Source organism: Lissotriton vulgaris, chromosome 11, assembly GCF_964263255.1.
Source record: "Lissotriton vulgaris chromosome 11, aLisVul1.2, whole genome shotgun sequence".
Taxonomy (NCBI): Eukaryota; Metazoa; Chordata; class Amphibia; order Caudata; family Salamandridae; genus Lissotriton; species Lissotriton vulgaris.
The window spans coordinates 957,891,239-957,910,825 of NC_141699.1; the positions used below are offsets into that span (position 1 = coordinate 957,891,239).

Below are 19,587 nucleotides of genomic sequence, written 5' to 3' on the forward strand. Positions count from 1 at the left end.
GGTGTCATTGAACATGCATCTGTTCCAAAAGATTTTTGATTGGCTTCTCAGCTGACCGTACTGGCTCCAGTAACCTGTCGTTACGGCTACCATGAAGTCACCTGATAATCTTGCTCTTTGCTTTGCTGCCATCCCCGGATGCTTTGGGTAGCAATTTGAAGCATCACTGGACTGCCGATCTGTGTGTACCTAAAAAATGTACATTCAGTGAAGACGTGTTCAATGAAAGGTGCTGGTCCCCTGTGAGCGTATCCAGGCACTGAGTAGGTGAGTGTAGTCGTGCAGTGAGGCTGTGCCTCAGTACAGGCAATCTTGATGGTACCGCAAGAAGACTAATTGAAAAGCCAGGTATTTAGCTTCATGCGGAATTTAAAAAGTGAAGCGGAGGAGCCCTGATGTGTTGGGGGAGGTCCTTACAGGACTTGGCAGCTTGGTAGGAAAATGATCAGCCTCCCGTTCTGCTTCTGTGGATGCGGGGTGTGTGCAAGCGGGATATCGAGTGAAATTATTTGATGGGTTGGTGGAAGTGATGCCAGTGATTGAGGTATGCGGGTCAAGTGTTGTGTGTAGTGACTTGAATGCGCGTGTGAGATGTTTCAACTGACATCACTTCTAGACTGGGAGCAGGAGATGGTGTGGTGTGGGTTCAGCGCAGTAGGTAGAGGTCGAGACTCACTGTGGATTTTAGATGGTTTGGAGACTGAAGAAGATGAGTTGGGATGCTGGTTTAGAGTGTAATGACGTAGTCCAATCTGCTCGTAATTAGGGTGCATCTGGTGTCCAGTGGGTGCCTCTTTAAGAGGTTACATTACATGCAGAGGGTGTGGAAGCACAAGGAGGTGACAGAGTTGACTTGGGACTTCATGGTGAGGTTGGTGTCCAGGAAGAGGTCTAGGTTCCTAGCATGGTCAGTTGGGGTGGGTGTGGGTCGAAGTTCGGAGGGCCACCAGGTGGAGTCCCAAGGTGAGCACTTATTTCCGAAGACTGGCACTTCAGTTTGAGGGTGTTGAGCTTGAGGCAGTTTTCTTTCAGCCATTTGGCCACACTGGTAATGTATTGTTTGAGGTTTGTCTTGGTGGTGGCGGTGTTGACAGAGAGGAAATAAATGACCTAGGTGTCGTTAGCGTAGAAATGGACGTTGATTCCGTGGGCTCTGATGTTAGCCAGATGAGTCAAGCACATGCTGAAAAGTATGGGGCTGAGTGATGATCCCGGTGTGACCCTGCAGGTGAGGTCTATGGGTTCTGATGTGAATGACAAGTTGTTGGGATGAATATATTGTATTCCACTAAAAAGGAGTTCGTCCACCAACTACAACAACCTATTTTCATAAGAATCCAAATCATACGTAACAAACATGCATGTCAATCCCGTATTAGCAATAAAATGAATTATCAGTTCTGTTGATTTAGCATGTGTTACTTTTACAATTTCAAAAACAATATAGTGTAGCAAGCACACAAAAAATCATTGGTTCAATGGAGTGAAAAATACCACACAGTTCGATATGCAAATAACCCACATGTGCCTACTCACTTTTGCTGTTAAGATCATGAGGCAGAAAGTAAGTACGGTAGGCATCTTGATGATGGATAAAAGCAGCGTGTATGTTTCCTTAATGCTTTGAGTTTCTTCTTTGGGTGGCCTTCCTTTACTGTTTTCCTTTTTCAAAAAGGCAACCAGGGTGGTAGTTATTAAAAATACAGCTCCCCAGAAAAACATGAAATCTGAAAGAAAAGCAGACTTTTCAAAACCACTCTAAAATTAATATAAATGCTCAATGGTGACTTAAACTCTTGGATTCAGAATAGGTTAGACTTCAGCCATCAATTTCGAGTCAGGAATTTTCTTATGTGAATTTCGCCACTTAAATGCACACACAAAAATAGTGAGAAGACAAATGGAAGCAGAATATGACATGGGAGCGAAAATGAAAGGCAGACAGCGAAAAACGTAACTTTTTTTGTTTTAGTTAAAACTAGAGGAGGACAACATTTTAAACTTGGCCCACAAAGTCAGGTGAATTTGTAAAACGTCCTTAGCAAAAGCTTCACACACACAAAACATGTTTAGCCATTCTGGGGCATACCAACAATTACAATGTACTGCTGCAGGATGTCTAGACTAGAAAGGGAGTGACAAGGAACAGCAGGAAATCCAATCTGTGATCACCACCGCACTGGTTGTAAGGGTTGGGAAGATGGAGAGGTTTCACAGGTGTTACGTTGACAATGGGTGAGTAGGGAGGTCTGGTGGAGGAGGCAGGGTCAGGAGACCATGGGCCCTTGTGGGGTGCTGGGATATGGTTCCTCAAAGGGGACTTAGCAGGGTAGTGAGGTCTTGAGGAAATGGGCAAAGGTTAGAACTGAGGTAAGTAACTTTGCAAAATCTGCACTATACAAATAATTAAAAGAATATTTTTTAAAACCAATTAAATGAAATTACAAGTTGGCTGACTTAATTACTTTACACTCCCCAGATTAGAATTTGGCTCAAGCGTCTTCCATGAAGACATTCTTAGGGCTGATCATGACTTTCGGTGGCGCGGTCTGCCCGCCAGATTACAAGTAAGTTTGAGATCTGGCAGGTGGGCAGCTTGGGGGTCCTGCTGAGGTGCTGTTTAACTGCTCAAAGTGAGCCTTAAACAGCACCGCAGTGGGACAGCCAGTGCACTTTGCTGCACAGAAAGGGATGCACCATGTCATGCATTTCTTCCCATGCAGGCACTGGGGGAACAAAACTACAGGGGGACACAATAAGTGTCCCCCAGCATGCACCCCTGTGCACAGGGGCAAGAGGTGGCCCTGTAGGCCCCCCTTTTTCCCCCTCCTCACCACCAGCAGTTAGATAGAGGAAGAACCGCCAGAACACGCTGGCAGTGAGGAAAGTCACAATATGCTTGGCGGTGCCTCAGGGTACCACCAAGCATATTGCGGCCCTCAGACCACCGTGGGACTGCCAGGGAATGCGGTTACCTTGTGGCTGCAGTGATTCAATGGTGGCCCATCTGCCAAAGTCCTAATAGGGCAGTCGGACCGCCACCATCGCACCCTCACAAATCTGGCGGTCCTCAGACAGCCAGACTCGTAATCAGGCCCTTCCGGTAAATACAAATACAAAATGGGGTAGTGAGTTGTATTGGGTATTTATTAATGTACACATGTTTGGAACTGTGCTATTACCTTGTGATATCTGAGGCAACAGTGGCAGGATTCAATCAGCTGTCAACGGTCATTTGTGATCAGTCACTGGCATGGTTGGCGTCACTGCTGCGATTCCTCATTTTGGAACAATAACCTTGTTCACTTAAAGTGGGAATTACAAACCGGAAATAAAGCCAATAGCATTGGTTTTGGCATTGTGTGGCACACAGACCCATACAATTCACAAATTGCAATGAAGAACTAAATAAACTGAGATTCATAAACTACAACATATTAACATAGACTATACCACCTTGTTAAAGTAATAAACGGACAGTGAAAATAAAAGTTATATGAAAACATAATACATTGGAAAAGCCAATAAAATAAACCAACTTAAACTACATATCCCCTTACATCATAAACATAATAGCCATAAGGACAGTCACACTTGTGCATATAAATCATATGTACATGCAGTAACCAACACACACAACACCCACATACACTTGTATGCAGAAACCAAGTCAGACAGGTACCAATGCAAATGGCCAAAAATTTGAGAAACCCATGTACACAGACCTACAGACACATTGACTAAGTGACATGTAAGATCCATGTCACACAGGCCAGCAGAGCACATATAACACACACAGACATTGAAAGCGAAAGCACAGAGTTACACAATAAATCATCCAGTTGCGGAACGGAGAATACACACATAGGCACAAAAGGATGGTGGGACAAAAACCTACAGAGGGAGAAATGCAAATGGCTGGACGGATTCAAGATTAATCTTTAGAGTTGACAAAGATTAGATTTCATTTGAGATACAGAAACGAGTAGTGTACGAACGTCGATTCAATCTTCAGCTTCCACTCAGAGGAATCATGCATTTTGGATACTAACAGAAATTCATTCATGCATGTGTACGGATCAATGCAAATTCTGGCCCTCAAATATTCAGACAACCCATGGAGGCACCAACAACTTAACCACATTCAAAACCAACAAAAATACATTATATATACCCTGGTAGGCAAACAGAGGAATCTATGGAGGCGTTGGCTGACAAAACAAACCTTAGACGTATCAATTCCAAGTGATCAACAGAGTCACCCATAGATATGGACATGTATGTACAAAAGATATGGAGATATCAATGCCCGGAGATCAACAGACATCACAGGCAACAAATAAGAAGGAAACCTTATACTCAGAGGCACCCACAGACTAAACGTTACACATAAAATCACACATGGTTGGTGGGTCGGAAGAATGGATAGAGTAGATGGACGAACGCACAATGTTTGGGTAAGACATGCTTCACAACAAGCAAATGTTTTGTTCCTCTATAGAGGCAAGAAAAAATGGGGGTTTCAAGACACATTTTCCCTATGCAATTTCCCATAGGGATTTCAGACACAACTGCAGCCTGAACTGCTGAACAGAATTACACCAAATTTGGCAGAACGCTAGATCTTGGTAAAGAAAGCGTGATTTTTGTGATCTGGTGTAAATCCGTTCAGTAGGTTTTGAGTTAATAAAGAAAAAGGATTTATAGATATCTGGGCAGAGCCTAAGCACAGATCTCATTGTGAGATTTGACTGGCTGCCAACAGTTCAACCAGGAAGTTGTGTCAACCATCTGGGGACTCTGACTCAACCAAAAACATAAAGAGAGTTTTATTCATGTGAAGTTATGTGTTTGCCAGTCCCAATCTTCCTGCAGACTGGGCACTCTTCTTCACCGTCCAATTGGCAAGTGTCTACACAGACTAAACCACCTCCCTTCAGTGCTGCATCAGCAGAAGCTTCTAATATTAAGGTGCAGGACCAGCGTGTATCTTCGATGTAATCCAGGAGAGCTGTCCCTTGTTTCCCACTGCTGCCTCAGGTGCCATGTTGGTCTCCTCAACCACCTCTCACGCAACAAGGCAGGCATCAAGCCAGGAGTGACTTTGGGACAACCACACCTTTTGCACCAGGATCTTGGCTCCCTTGTGAGCTGCACTGCCTCACGGGTCAGGTGAAGGTGTCCGAAGGAGCAAGGGTATGGGGTAAAATGCACAGTGTCTAGGCACAACAACAGGCACAGTACCTGCCAGCATGCTGGGTTCTGGAGAGAGCCATGCAAAGATGAAGATGTGGTGTGTATTCATATATAAGATTAGAATGGAGAATAGTGGTATTGCTAAGTAAGCAGGGGCAGTTTGGGAATTTTTATTTGTAGAAGTGCCAAGGCTAGGAGGGTGGCTTGCTAAGTTAATCAAAGTTTGGAGAGTGGCAAATACACAGAAAGGTTCTTGGTGCTAAGGGGTGGGGGGCAGGGACGGGCATTTCATATTGAAACAATGGTAGCAGGAGAACCAAATTATTGGAAAAGCAAGGTAAAGTTGTAGCTTTTGCCTGAATTTAGTAGGACAGGACGTAGATTTGAGAGACATTGAGGAGGCATTCCAACCCTAAGAGCAGCAGTAATAATAATAATAATAATAATAATAATAATAATAATAACCTTTATTCGGAATTTCAAAGTTAGCAATCCATAAAAGCAACACATGATAAAAACAGTTTTGAGAAAAGTGCAAGGTGATTACATATAACAAGAAAGTTCCACATCTAATTTATGAAATCATTAATTTGTTCAAAAAGATTACTTTAAAGATTTTTTCTGTGTCTATGTATACACTTCAGAAAATTAAGAACATGGTAACAGGTGGCTTCAGTGTCCAAGAGCTGCAAGCTCAACATGGCAGAACGACATTGCCTAAGACCCCAAGATTTTAACAGAGTCAATAGCCAAACTTTGCGATGTTCCTGATAAAACTTGCAAAACAAGACAGTGTGGAGGGTAGTTTGTGTTGATTTTTCGTCACAGGGGCATAAAAGTGGATTCGGATCCCAGACGTTTGGAGTTGAAAAAGCTACCAATCTGTGAAACATATTTAGTCTGAATCTTATCAGGAGGTAGCGGTCAAAAATGCCAAAGTTAAGAGTTAAATAGGGCTGGATTGAGAAGGTGGATTGGACCATTATCGCGTGTTGAACGGACGGTTTGCCTACTTCAGATTGTAATCTTAGATTTTCCAAGTGTCCCAGGGCCAATATTTTTAGTTGTTTCTTTGCGAGTTCTCCGATTTTTTCAGGATTTAAGTAATATTGCTCTGCCCCAAGGTCGATGAAGAAATTCCTGATATAGGCTAACCATTTGATTTTTAAAGCATGGTCCAATGACATTGCATCTACCAATATCGTCTTGGTGAGGTCATTTTTTTCTGAAGTCCAAATGCGACGCCATAGGAGTAGCGGTTATATTTTTGCAAGATCTTCGATATGTGGGACACCAAGTTCAGCGTGGCAGGCATAAGTTGAAGATCGCTTTGGGGCCAACAGGAGAAATCTAAAAAAGTTATTTTCTGCTATTTGCAGGGAAGTGACATCCGTATGACCCCATAAACCTGCTCCGTATAGAGCTGTCGATTGGCATTTGGCCTTATGTATTGCTAACAGTTCCATGGGCGGTCGTTTTCCCAGTTTTTGTGAGAACGTCACCAATGCAGCTAATGCTCTTTTAAAGCAGTGTTTCCTGGCTTCCACTGCCTTTTTCCAGGAGAGTTTATTGTCCATTGTGACTCCCAGATAGCAATATTCAGTTGTAGAGTCTATTTTTTGGGTATTAAGGGTAATGTTTTTTTGATGTTTTCTCCCAACACCTGCCGTCATCACAAAAGTCTTTTTCACATTTATGTGAAGATCTAAGGTACCCATAAATTGAAAGTATCTATTAAGGGTCTTTTGGAGTTCGCAGGGAGTTCGTGCCAGGAGGACAGCGTCATCCGCGTAGAGCAGAGCGGGAATCGGGCGATGTTTTGCCTGCGGGAGGTCCCGGGCGCCCTTCAAAAGCTCTACCTCCAAGTTGTTAGTGTAGAGGGAGAAAAGGAAAGGCGCCAGGACACATCCTTGTCTGACTCCGCGCTCTACTCTAAAGGACGCTGTCAACTCTCCCTTTGTGCCATATCGGACTCTAGCAGAGGGATTGGAATACAATTCCCTTAAAAAGTTCAGGAGTGGCGGATCTACCCCCATTTGGGCTAAGAGGGACCACAGTTTGGTATGAGAGACACAGTCAAATGCCGCGGACAAGTCCACGTAAATCATATAAAGGTTATCTTTTTTGGCGTGTACATATTTTCCAAGGATAACGGAAAGGTTTAGGGCTTGTTCCACAGTTCCAAATCCCTCTCTGAAACCAAATTGTAAATCAGATAATATACCTCTCTCCTCCACCCAATCCTGAAGTCGCTCCAGGATCACCCTGCCTGCCATCTTCCCCAATGAGTCCAGCAAAGATATTGGGCGGTAGCAAGCAGGGTCCTGGCGGTTACCTTTCTTAAATATCGGTACCATAACGGACCTTGTCCACGACTCCAGAATTCCTTTCTTTGCCGCTGCGGTGCACACCCTTGTAATGATCGGGGCCCAAAGATCTGTTTTATATTTAAAAAGGTCAGCCGGGACTCCGTCCGGGCCTGGAGCTTTTCCGCTTTTAGTTGAATTCAGGGCCAGAAGGATCTCAGAGATTTCAAAGTCTATATCGATAGGGTATATTGGGGGTATGGCTTTTTCCTCTTCTATTTCTTGGTCAGAGAATGGTTTTTGGAAGATTTTAGAGAAGTGCGACACCCATTCTGATGCGTCTATTGCCACTCAATTTTTGGAATTGTGTCGTCAGCCAGAAAAGGGGTTCTTATTATTCTCCAGAAGGCTTGGCTGTTTTTTTCCTGTGCACTAGTGTGAAGTTCATCCCAAAGGGCTTGCTTAAGTTCCGCTTTTCTCTTTTTTCTAATTTTATGATATTCCTTTCTTAAGGCGGATATAGTGGGAGGATTCCTTTCATCTTTATTTAGAGCTATTTTAAGTTTTGAATGAGCCTGGGTACACTCTTGATTGAACCAACCTTTTAATCGGGGTGGACCAGCTTTATGCTTCGCTGTAAGTAGAGACTTTATTTTGTCCATGATTTGAGCAAAGTTATTAAGAAGTTCCTCATCTTCTATCGACGTAGCAAGGCATTTCTTGATTTGGGGATATACTGATTTTATCAGATCTTTAGTGATTTCCTCTGGATTTATCTTCCCCCACTTTATTGAATACCCATTTAATTTGCCCATGTTTATATTTTCCTGGGTCAATGCGCTGGCTATCGTCATAGGAGGAGTCTGTTGATGGTTTATAGTCATTTCCATTTTGAGTATGGCATGGTCACTTTGGGAGTTGGGTGTGACTTCAAAGTTTTTTACTCTAGGTTGTAGGCTTGCTGATGTTATAATATAATCAACCGTGGTTCTGAAACCTCTTCCTATATAGGTCGGTGCTAGTGAGCTGGTTCTGTAATCCAAGGTATTTACTATTTGGAGATCCAGATCTGATAGGAGATCGTTCATTGTTCTACCCGCATTGTTGTGTAAGAAATGGATAAGAGAATCACCTTCCTCTGTCACCATACCAGGACATTTTTGCTTTGGTTGGGTACATTGATGTAGGTTAAAGTCACCTACCCATATTATAGATACCACACCCCTTGCTTCTTGTTTCTGTCTAAGGGTAGTCAATTTTTTTGTAAAGGTGAGCCAAAACTCTCTGGAGTTCTGCTTCCTCGAGGTTGTTATAGAAGTTAATGATGACTACGAGCTCTTTTTTAGGTAGAGAGAGACCAATGATCTGGAAGTTGGGGTCCAGTTCAATGATGTTTATTTTTATGTTTTGAATGGTGTTAGCTACATAGATATTTAGTCCTCCCTTTGGTCTACCCTTTTGTCCCACCAGCGCGGGGGAAAAGTATGTCTTATACCCCTGTAGATGCTGTTCTAGTTGTGACCATGTCTCCTGTAAGCAGACTATTTGGTGACTGTGTACGTGGTACATGATAGTCCCATCCTCCACCTTTGTCCGTAGTCCTGCAATATTCCAGGAGATCAGGCTCAAAGTTGGTGGATTGTTTTTAAGGGTTTTATCTGTTTGTAGGATACTAGGAATAGCTGGGTTTTCAGGGATTAGAGGGGTGTCTGGGAATGCCAGTGAATCAGAAGTGTTAAGGGGCTGTTCTTCTGGCTGTGGTGGTCAGTCAACACACTCTAGGCCACTATACATATTTGTTAAAGGCAGTCCATTCCAGCCATCCCAATCGTGAGGGTTCTCTATAATTTCTCCACTGCTCTTGCCCTCTCCATTCGTCCCTTTCTCTGCCTCGATGATGAGGGCCTACTGTATACCAAGGTCCCTCTGTTTGCGAGGGGCCATCTTGAAATATGGGTGGGTAAAAAAAAAGACGTTTTATTCCTACCCCCCCGTTTATGGTGTGGCCCTCTCCTGAGCAGATATGTTCTACTATTCTGGGGTCCTCGAAGGTTATTAGGACGCAATCCCCCTGTATTGATTTCCTACCATGACCGACCCAGGGAGCTCTTCTGACCATCAGAATTCTGGTGGAGCAGTAGGGGGGTGGTGATGGGCGATTTATGCTAAGCCAGTGTTGTATTTTGTTTTTTAAAGACCAGGTTGGTTTGTGTTTTTGATTCGTGAGCTCTGGTACCCCTGTCAGTATAGCAACAAAGGGACTCGCTTCTGGTGGAAGTGTTACTGGTCGTGTCTCGCCCTGTTGTTGTATTTCTCTTGGTCGATGTGTTTGAGGTTGTTTAATTGGTGGTGGTCTACTTTTTGTAACTGTGGTAATGGAAGTACTGGGGGTGCTATTTTTCCCTGGTGGGATTGTTGCGGCTACAGTACCTGATGGTTTATTGTTAGTTGGTATTGTAGCTTGGGATTTCGGAGCTATGGTAAGTACAGGGGTCAACATTTTTGCAGTAGGTATAGAAGTCGACTTTTTTCTTTGGGCCACAGTGGTTATGTTTGCCAATTTTTGTACCCCAGGTTTTTGTACTTTTTTAGAGTTTTGTTCGCAAATTGAAGTAGAATTAGTTTTTACTGAGACTAAGTTCTGCTACAGCCTTTTCTAATTTTGCGAGGGTCTCTTGAATAGGTGAGAGAAATTTATGAAGAAGATTTTCAATTTTTTCCAGCAAGTCAAGATTGTAATTACAATCAGTTTCATTTATTAGAGAGTCCTCAGATGCTATCACTGAGTTCATAGTGGGTGAGGCATCATGATGTATACTCACAATATGCCTACTCTGGTTCCCCAACAAGGGAGGACTAAGTGTACTTCCTATTTCCTCTGTAGCGGATGGGGTTTGTTTTTTCGTTGGTATTTTATTTGTCTCTACGTAGTTCTTTTTCTTTTTTATGGCTCCCTCCCTCCTCCCTCTTTCCTGTCTCACCTCCTCTGGTGTGGGGTGTGGAGCTAAGTCAGGAGTTTTTTCTAGATCAGTGTCATCAATTGAGATTCTGAGAGTTGTAACACCGATAGATCGACTATATTTGGGAGGCTCTGCCTGTTGTTAATCGCTCCCTCGCTATGTCTCTGGCCTTTGGCAGGAACTGGTGTTCTAGCAGTTGCTAGATGGCCCATTGAGGATCGTCGGGCCTCGAGAAGGTCTTGGGATACTCTCCGTTCTATGAGTGTAATGCTCTGGTCTATAAAGGTATTAGCCTTAGTTATAAAACTATCTATAGGGCCTGTTAATTTCCCTTTCTTTGCTGCAGTCTTACTTCTGTTTCCCCTTGAGGACATGTTAGGGGGGTGGCCCTGCCCGGCTCTATCCGGCCTGTAACGGCCTAAAACGGCCCGCTCTTTGCCCGGTCATCGCCCGAGCTGCGACCCACGCGCGTCCCGCGTCGCGGGTAAATTGATGGTGATTATGTAGTGGTCGGTGGTGGGCGTGTCCGTGGGCGTATCCGCCAGGGAAAGAGGAACCAGCTTAGCAACGTGAAGGTTGCTGGTCCTCGCAGTCCCCTGGCTTGCAGATGAAGATTAATTGCCCAAGCCTCTGCCTCTAACCCTTAGGACTCCAGCTGGGAGCGCTTGACAGACACTGCCGAATGCAGGTCTCGCTCACACCAGCGAGTCCTCGGGGAGGCAGCAGTCAGACAGGTTAGAAGCTGCGCGGACCCTGACTCCGTCCTCAACGCAAACAGCCGTGGGATTCAATAGATGCGGGTGAGTGGCGCAGCAGTACTAATCTTAGGATTTTTGCCTGGGTGCTTCAGCACCACCCTTTTAGTTGCTTGGCTAGAGACAGCAAAAGACATGATGTAGACTTATTTAATGTGTATGGTTCGTGAACTGTTTCGTAAATCTTGTCTCGTTTCATTCACTACATCTGCAAACAAAGTTCTCTTGGAATGGTTATTAGGGGCTGTGTTGCTGAGTTCGCGGTTGCAGGCCATGCTCAGCAGGTATTGATGGAGATGTTAACACAAATTCTATGCAGTTGTTAAAATATGCTTTGGTGAAACACAAAAAATGTACTGAAATAAAAAATTGTAATAAACAGTATGGCCAGCCTAATGCTGCAGGACTATGATTTCTACCGTGGGGCAGCAAGGTTGGCAGGAAGAGGCAGATAAGAGAGTTTTCCCTCATCTAAAATTGTTGCCATATGGAATGCCATTCTGGCAGGTGAATCAATTACAATTACACATAAGGGCTGGATGGCAAATTACTACAGCTTGTCAGATACGCTTAACCATGTTGTCTTAAACTAGGAGTAAAATACTTCTAATTAGGCGCAGTTCTTTAATTTGTTGAACTCATTGCATACTTTTCATCATGCAATTCAGTGCTGGTGTGGAGTTGGATATACAGGTAATCTGGCATGTGCCTAAGTACTCCTCTGATTTGCCTACATTTCTCGGGTAAGGCTGTCAATAGAATGACTTTGTTCCAAGTCTGCAAGTCTTTCTGAGATGATCCTGGCATGTGACAATAGTTCTGCCAAGTTATTCCATATTGTATGACTACACTTCTGCCAAGTTATCCCAGGTTGTATCTGCCAAGTCTGGGTTTGATAACAAGTAGAACACAGACTTCTGGGACACTGTAGTTTTGCCTTTTGTATTTTAAGTGTGGGTTCCTGTTAGAATTGGGGATCCATACTTGGTAGGGCCACGGCCTCTGACCAACTAGGGACCCTCTCCTCCAGTCAAGGCAAGGTGGATGTACGTCAAAAAATTATCCCCGCTCACCCCCTTGGTAGCTTGGCAGAGCAGACAGGCTTATCTCCCGGGCAATGAGTAAAGTATTTGCACCAACACCTTCAGTAATGATAATGAAGACCACAAACGGACACCACACAGGTCTGATATAAAAATAATATTTTTATATATTTTTAGGCAGACTTAAAACGGACATAAACCAACATAAAATAGGCTTCTTGAAACAAAAGTATTCTTCTTATGGAAAGTGTTCTTAGAACGTAAAACAAGTCTGTTGCAAAAGATTGGGCAACTCAGAATGCACCCCGAGCAGTCTTTGGTTGAAAAGGACTGCCCCTCTCTTCATGGGGACCCTGGGCGCGTGGGTGCGTAAGAATACACTGCCCCCATGAAATGTACCTCGGGACGGTTACCCTGGTGATGGTCCAAACAATGACCTCCTCTCAGCCCGGTACCGTACTTCACTCTGGAGCCGGTACGGGCTTCCCAGGAGGGCTCGGCGATCGATTCCTTCAGCGCCGGCCGACGCCAGCGATCCACGCACTAATCGTACCCCTCTACCCCCAGGTGGATACGCGCTCGTCCAAGGCCCACACTCGAGCGTAACCTGGGGACGGGGGGGCGGGGGGGGGTACAGCAGGCAGGACGGCTCCCAGGTTCCTGGGGACGCCAAGCTCGTGGCAGACGTGCTGGGCCAATCCCAGCGCGGCTTTCGGATGACGCGGCGGGCCACCAGCCAGCCGCAGCGCGGCTTTCTGATGACGCGGCGGGCCGCCAGCCAACCGCAGCGCGGCTTCAGGGAATCCCAGCGGTGAGGTCAGAGCCCGCCGTCCAATCCCAGCGCGGCGATTTGGGGCGAGCCTCCCCTCTTCTTCTCGGCTCCCGGTGCCTCGCAGATCGATGCTGGGGGTCCCGGGCGACGCCGGGTTTTCTCGGGCAGAGTCAGGGGCCCACGGCACTCCTGTTTAGTGGCAGGAGTGGGGCCTCCTGGGCTCTGGCGATGCCTTCTGAAGTTTGAGTTTGGGGAGAGAGGATACGAGCCCGCGAGCTCCCGCAGCACCCTCGCTCTCTCTGCAATGCAAGTCACCAACAAGTCATTTCCCCGCACACAGCCAGGAGGGGGGGGAAAGGCGATGACCACGGCAGAGTTTCTTTGTCCCTGGACTCTGGGGCCAGGAGGCTAGCTCTTCTTCTAGCCCTTGGAGAGTTCTCCTGGTCGGAGGGGGACAAAGCACACAGCACAGTCCCAACGGTCCCTCTTAGGCAGGACAAGACACGACAGCAGGTCAGCTTCCAGACACACAGCAATGGCAGCACTGTTCCTGGGGTCTTCTTACGGTGTCCTCTTCAGCAGGGCGTCTCCTCTTCGGTCAGAAGTAGTCTGCCGCTCTGGGGAGCGGGGTCTGTCTTTAATGCAGTACACGGTCTCTGATGCCTTTGAGGTTTTATGATTTAGGCGCGGGTCGCCCTTGTCCGGAGCTTGCCGATGGGAGTCTCCTGGGTCCGGGGAATCTTCTCCTTTGAAGCAGGGAGGAAGGGACATCTGTCATCCAGCAGACAGGGGAGCCGGTATCTCAAGAGGCAGGGTTCAGCCCAGCACCACTCCTCCCCCTAACCTTCAGGGCAGTCAGGTATCATCCCACCGCTGGAGTTTTCCCAGATCCTGTCCCACTCCCTCGAACTCGCACACCCAGGCAGGCCCACAGGCAGACTGGACAGGAAAATAGTCATTTTTTAAAAGTGCTACTTTCAGGCACCAAACTGAAAAACCATCGCTACTAAAAAATGTATTATTAATTTCTGAATCCTAAGAGACCAAGTTTGGATTTTCTATCTTGCTCCTAGGGGAAGATAGGCAGGTACACAGGGGACCCCACCCTCTCCCATACTTTACTATGGGCCTGAGCCTTGCTGCAGTGAAGAACGAATTTGGCAGTAGTTCACTACTAAAGCATGTTCCCTACATCAGTGCAGGCCCTACTGGGAGCACTGGCACTTTGGCCCTGATCAGCAGTGGCCCAGGGCCCAAAGCATCTAAACCAGCAAAACATTATCCAGCATTGAATCAAAAACATAGGAGGTAGAGATTAGAAAGTCAGGGGAAACCACGCCAAGGATGCCAGGTCTAACATGTGTCCCCTCCAGCTGAAAGTGAGGGGAACTACCCAACCCCTTGGGATCTCTCATCGCTAAGGCGGAAAAATCTGGACAGACCGTCAGCATTGGCGTGTTCCGTGCCAGGGCGGTGTTCCACTGTAAAGTCCATCCCCTGTAGGGAGATTGACCACCTCAACAGTTTAGGGTTCTCCCCCCTCATCTGCATCAACCATCTGAGAGGCCTGTGGTCTGTCTGAACCCGGAAGTGAAACAGATAGGGCCTTAGCTTCTTCAGTGCCCAGACCACAGCAAAAGCTTCCCTTTCAATTGCGCTCCACTTCTGCTCCCGGGGGAGCAGCCTCCTACTGATGATGAAGACCACAGGTTGGTCCCAACCCCCTTCATTCAGCTGGGAGAGCACTGCTCCCACCCCATGCTCTGAAGCGTCTGTCTGCACCACAAATTCCTTGGAGAAATCAGGGGCTCTGAGCACGGGTGCGGTGCACATGGCAGCTTTCAGGGTTTCAAATGCTGTCTGACAGGCATCAGTCCAGATCACCTTTTCAAGCTGCTTGTTGGAAGTCAGCCCTGTCAAGGGGGCCACAATGGTGCAATACCTTTGACAAACCTCCGGTAATACCCGGTGAGTCCCACGAAGGCTCTCAACTCTGTCTGGGTCTTGGGGGGCCCCCAATTCAGAATGGTATCAATCTTTGCCTGTAGGGGCGCCACCTGGCCGCTCCCTACCTGGTGTCCCAAGTACACCACAGATCCCTGCCCTATCTGGCACTTACTGGCCTTGATAGTGAGGCCTGCACTCTGCAGAGCTTTCAACACTTCCAACAGGTGTTGCAGGTGTTCCTCCCAAAGGGAGCTGAACACAACAATGTCATCCAGATAGGCGGCGCTGAATTGCTCCAGCCCGGCCAGTGCCCGGTTGACCAACCGCTGGAAGGTGGCAGGGGCGTTCTTCAAACCAAAGGGCATGACTCTGAACTGGAAGTGCCCCTCGGGTGTTGAAAACGCCGACCTCTCCTTGGCCCCCTCAGTTAAGGCAATCTGCCAGTATCCAGAAGTTAAATCAAATGTACTGAGACACTTGGCAGCCCCCAACAGATCCACAAGCTCATCCGCTCGGGGGATGGGGTATGCGTCAGTCTTGGTGACCGCATTAAGCCCGCGGTAGTCCACACAAAACCTAAGTTCTGGGGTGGCACCGGGCGCAGCAGCCTTTGGTACTAAGAACACCGGGCTAGCCCATGGGCTGGTGGATGGCTCAATCACCCCCAGCACCAAAATCTTGGTAACCTCCTCCTTGATGCTGGCCCTGACCTGGTCAGCCCCCCTGTAAAACGTCTGTTTCACCGGGGGACTATCTCCAGTGTCCACATCATGGACGCACCAATTGGTGACTCCTGGGGTCAGGGAAAACAGGGGTGCAAACTGTCCCAACACCTGGCGACAGTCTCTCTGCTGCTCTGGGGTCAGGGTGAGCGAAAGAACCACTCCATCCACTGACCCATCTTGCTCCTTGGCTGCCAGGAGGTCAGGAAGAGGATCACTCTCTTCCTCCATCCCCTCATCCGTAGCCAGGAGCATGGTGACATCCGACCTCTTAAAGTGAGGTTTGAGGCGGTTCACATAGTTAGTTAGTTAGTTAATGTCATTTATTAAGCGCATGGTTGCACAGAGAACAGTGCGTCCCCGCGCTGACCGCCCTATCTGCATCTCATCCGCTGGAACACAGAAGAAGTATCTGGCCTCCTATACTGAAGTAAGCTTGGGGAAAAGGTAGGTTTTCAGCCTCTGTCTGAACCTGGTTTCAGACAGCTCCATCCTCAAATCGATGGGTAAGTTATTCCAATCATTACTGGCATGGTGTCTAAAGGAACGACCTCCCATCCTCGCTCTATGTATCCGAGGCGCCACTAAAAGCATACTGCCCATCGACCTCAAGGAACGTGAGGGGTGATAGACAGGAAGCAGGTCCTGGAGATATAGAGGTGCTTTTTTGTGAGCTATACGGTGGGTTATACACATAGTTTTAAATTTGATTCGTTCCTTCATTGGGAGCCAGTGGAGGGAGCGTAATGCATGTTTCCCAGAGGCTCTCCTAGGGAGGTTGAGGACCAGCCTAGCAGCTGCGTTCTGGACGCGTTGTAACTGTGCTAGGCCTTTTTTACTAAGTCCGCATAGAAGGGAATTCCCATAGTCTAAGTGGGAGGTGACCAAGGCATGAACCATAGTTTTTCTGGAGCTGGGGGGCAAAAGGTCAAGGACTTTCCTCAGGACCTTCAGGAGTCCATAGCATTTTCCGGCAACCTTCCCAACGTGGTTGGTGTATGCTAGCTTAGAGTCGAGAAGGAAGCCAAGGTTTTTGACTGTGTCTACTGGGGTTGGGACAGAACCCAATTCCGTAGGCCACCAGGCGGAGGTCCAAATGGAAGGGCAGGGGCCTACGATAAGAACTTCCGTCTTATTGCCATTAAGGCGAAGACAGTTCAGTTTCATCCAGCCGTCAAGTGCTACCAAGCAGGCCGAGAAATTCTCAGCATCCACAACTGGATCACGGGATAGATTGATCACCAGTTGTGTGTCGTCTGCATAAGAGACTATTGCAACACCATATGACTCCACCAGCTTGGCAAGGGGTTCCATGTACAGATTAAATAGAGTGGGGCTCAGGATCGAGCCCTGAGGAACCCCTTGCCTGAGACATCTTACACTGGATTTATATGGTGGGCAGTGCACTTGAAATCTCCTGTTGTTAAGGAAGGAGACCAGCCACTCATGAGCAGGACCGGTTATTCCCTTTTCATTAAGGCGGTCCAGTAATACGGGGTGTGATACGGTATCAAACGCCGCACTTAAGTCCAATAGGACTAGTGCAGCCGTATGACCCTCGTCCGCCTTACTTCGCAGCAGTTCTGTCGATAGGAGTAGGGCAGTCTCTGTCGAGTGTTTAGCTCTAAATCCTGATTGAGACGTGTGAAGGAGCATGTTTTCCTCCACAAAGCTCACCAGCTGTCTATTGACCAATTTTTCCACTACCTTCGCACAGTAGGGAAGGAGGGAGATTGGTCTCAGGTTGTCTAATTGCGTGATGCTTATATGGGCTTTCTTTCTAATTGGGACGACTTGGGCCAGTTTCCAGCTGTCCGGAACTAGACATTCATGGAAAGATAATGAAGCCAGGTTACCTATATGCTTCGCTACCAGCGGAATGTGGTTACGAAGAATTCTCGCTGGTACTGCATCAAGGGGAGAGCCTGAGTGAATATTCGACAGGATATTGATAAGCTCCTCAGTTTGGGGAACCACAAATTTCCTAAGTTCTTCCCTGACCTTCTTTCCGCACTTAGGGTAGGGATTTATAGCTTCAGAGTTAGTCTGAAACGATGCATAGATTTTTTCTACCTTCCCTATAAAGAAGTCTGCGATGTCATTGCATGACTCAGGCGTGGGGGGGGCTTCCCCTGAACTCACTGGAGGGGCTGAGAGTTCCTTTAGAATCATGAAAAGTTCTTTAGATGTGTTTTCCGCACAATCTATCCGTTTACTATAGTACTCTCTTTTAGCTTTCCTGATCTGGGAGTGGTAGAGCTTTAGTTCACTCTTATAGGCTTCGCGTAGTGAGGGGACATATTCCACCCTCCATCTACGCTCCACAGTTTTGCACTTGGTTCTAGCGGCACGCAGCTCAGCGGTGAACCAGGGAGCAGATTTCGTGCTCCGAGCCATGGCTTTATGAGTCCAAGGGGCTACATTATCCAGCGCACCTTGCACCCAATCTTCATAAATCTTGTATGCCTCTACCAAATTGTCGCTGAGCTTTGGAGGATTCTCTTCAAGGGCTTGACTGAAAGCGTTGTGGCTGAATTTTCTCCAATCCCTGCGTCTGATGACGGGGGGTTTCTGTACGGGCCCCCTGTTGGGTAGTTTCCTCAATTTAAATGGGATCACAAAGTGATCTGACCACAGAATCTTAGTCGGAGCAGAGACACTTATGTCTTCCCAGTTAGTGAAGATTGGGTCCAGCAAATGTCCTGCTTGATGAGTGGCTCTATTGTCAGCTAAAGCAAACGTAAGGGTTCTCAGTTCATTAATTAAGGAAGCTGCCTCTCTGCAATTGACATCATCCAAGTGCACGTTAAGGTCTCCTACAATCATAAATTTATTATGGCGTAAAGCAGATAGTGTTAGAGCTTCCATGAGGCTTTCAATGAACGCAGTAGCTGCACCCGGAGGACGATAGATAAGGTAGCCCTTAATGGTGCAGTTGGGGCTCACCATAATAGAGAAAAGCCCCGCTTCGCATTTATTGATGGAAGTCGGTTCGAGAGAGACTGGTAAGTCACTATTATGAATAATGGCTATCCCACCCCCTCTTTGATCTCCTCTGTTAATGTGCAGAATGTTGAAGCCGGGAGGAAGGGCCTCTAGGATATCAGGGATGGATTGATCATCCAGCCAAGTCTCTGTCAAGAAGACTAGGTCGGGTTTGTCATCCAGCAGTAGGTCGTAAATGTGCAGGCTATGGCGTTTCATCGATCGGCAGTTAAGCAATAAGGCAGATAGTTTGTTACGTTCCTTCTTCGTCGCTTGGTCTTTGAGGAATGTAAGTCCACATCCCACACACTTTAGGGGCCATTTTTCCACCTGCAGCGTGTGTTCACATACTGGCGGCAGCCTCTTATTCAACTGTAGTAGCGCCTGCCCTGTGTAGTTGAGAATTCCACGTTGTTCTGAGATAGTTTGGACAGGGGGACGGGGCCTGGGCCGCTGCAGGTCGCGGACGGGCGCAGACGGGCTTGCCTTAGGCGCGCCTTCGGCGCGCAAACGGCGCTCCCGCTGCGCTCGTCCGCTGCGCTTGCGTGGTTGGCACATATAGGCGGGGGAGTGGGCGTGGCCAGGAAGTGGGCGTGGCCTCGCAATGCCGCGCTGGCGGCCTTTCTACCAGCTGTCCCGCGAGGCAGCGCTAGCTCCGCTGCTCGTGGGGTGACTTCTGGCTCTATGAGCTCACAAGCTCAAGGGCGATTCAGGCAAGTGTTTAAAAAACAAAGTAACACAATTTAAGATATTTTAAAACAGACGAGTGAATAGTGCCTCCGGCTTCCGCCTCAGAGGTGCAGTATGTGGCTACCTGTGCTAGTAATCAGCGCTAGTTATAGGCGGGGGAGTGGGCGTGGCCAGGAAGTGGGCGTGGCCTCGCAATGCCGCGCTGGCGGCC

General features: G+C 47.3%; 1 protein-coding gene across 1 annotated transcript in view; it reads right to left on the bottom strand.

The window, feature by feature from the left end:
• Window positions 1–19,587, bottom strand: part of SLC33A1 (solute carrier family 33 member 1) — a 235,993-nt gene that overhangs the window by 137,221 nt on the left and 79,185 nt on the right. The window contains exon 3 of the mRNA XM_086944123.1: window positions 1,537–1,727. Coding sequence (XP_086800249.1) covers window positions 1,537–1,727 — 191 coding nt within the window. The remainder of the gene's footprint in view (window positions 1–1,536; window positions 1,728–19,587) is intronic.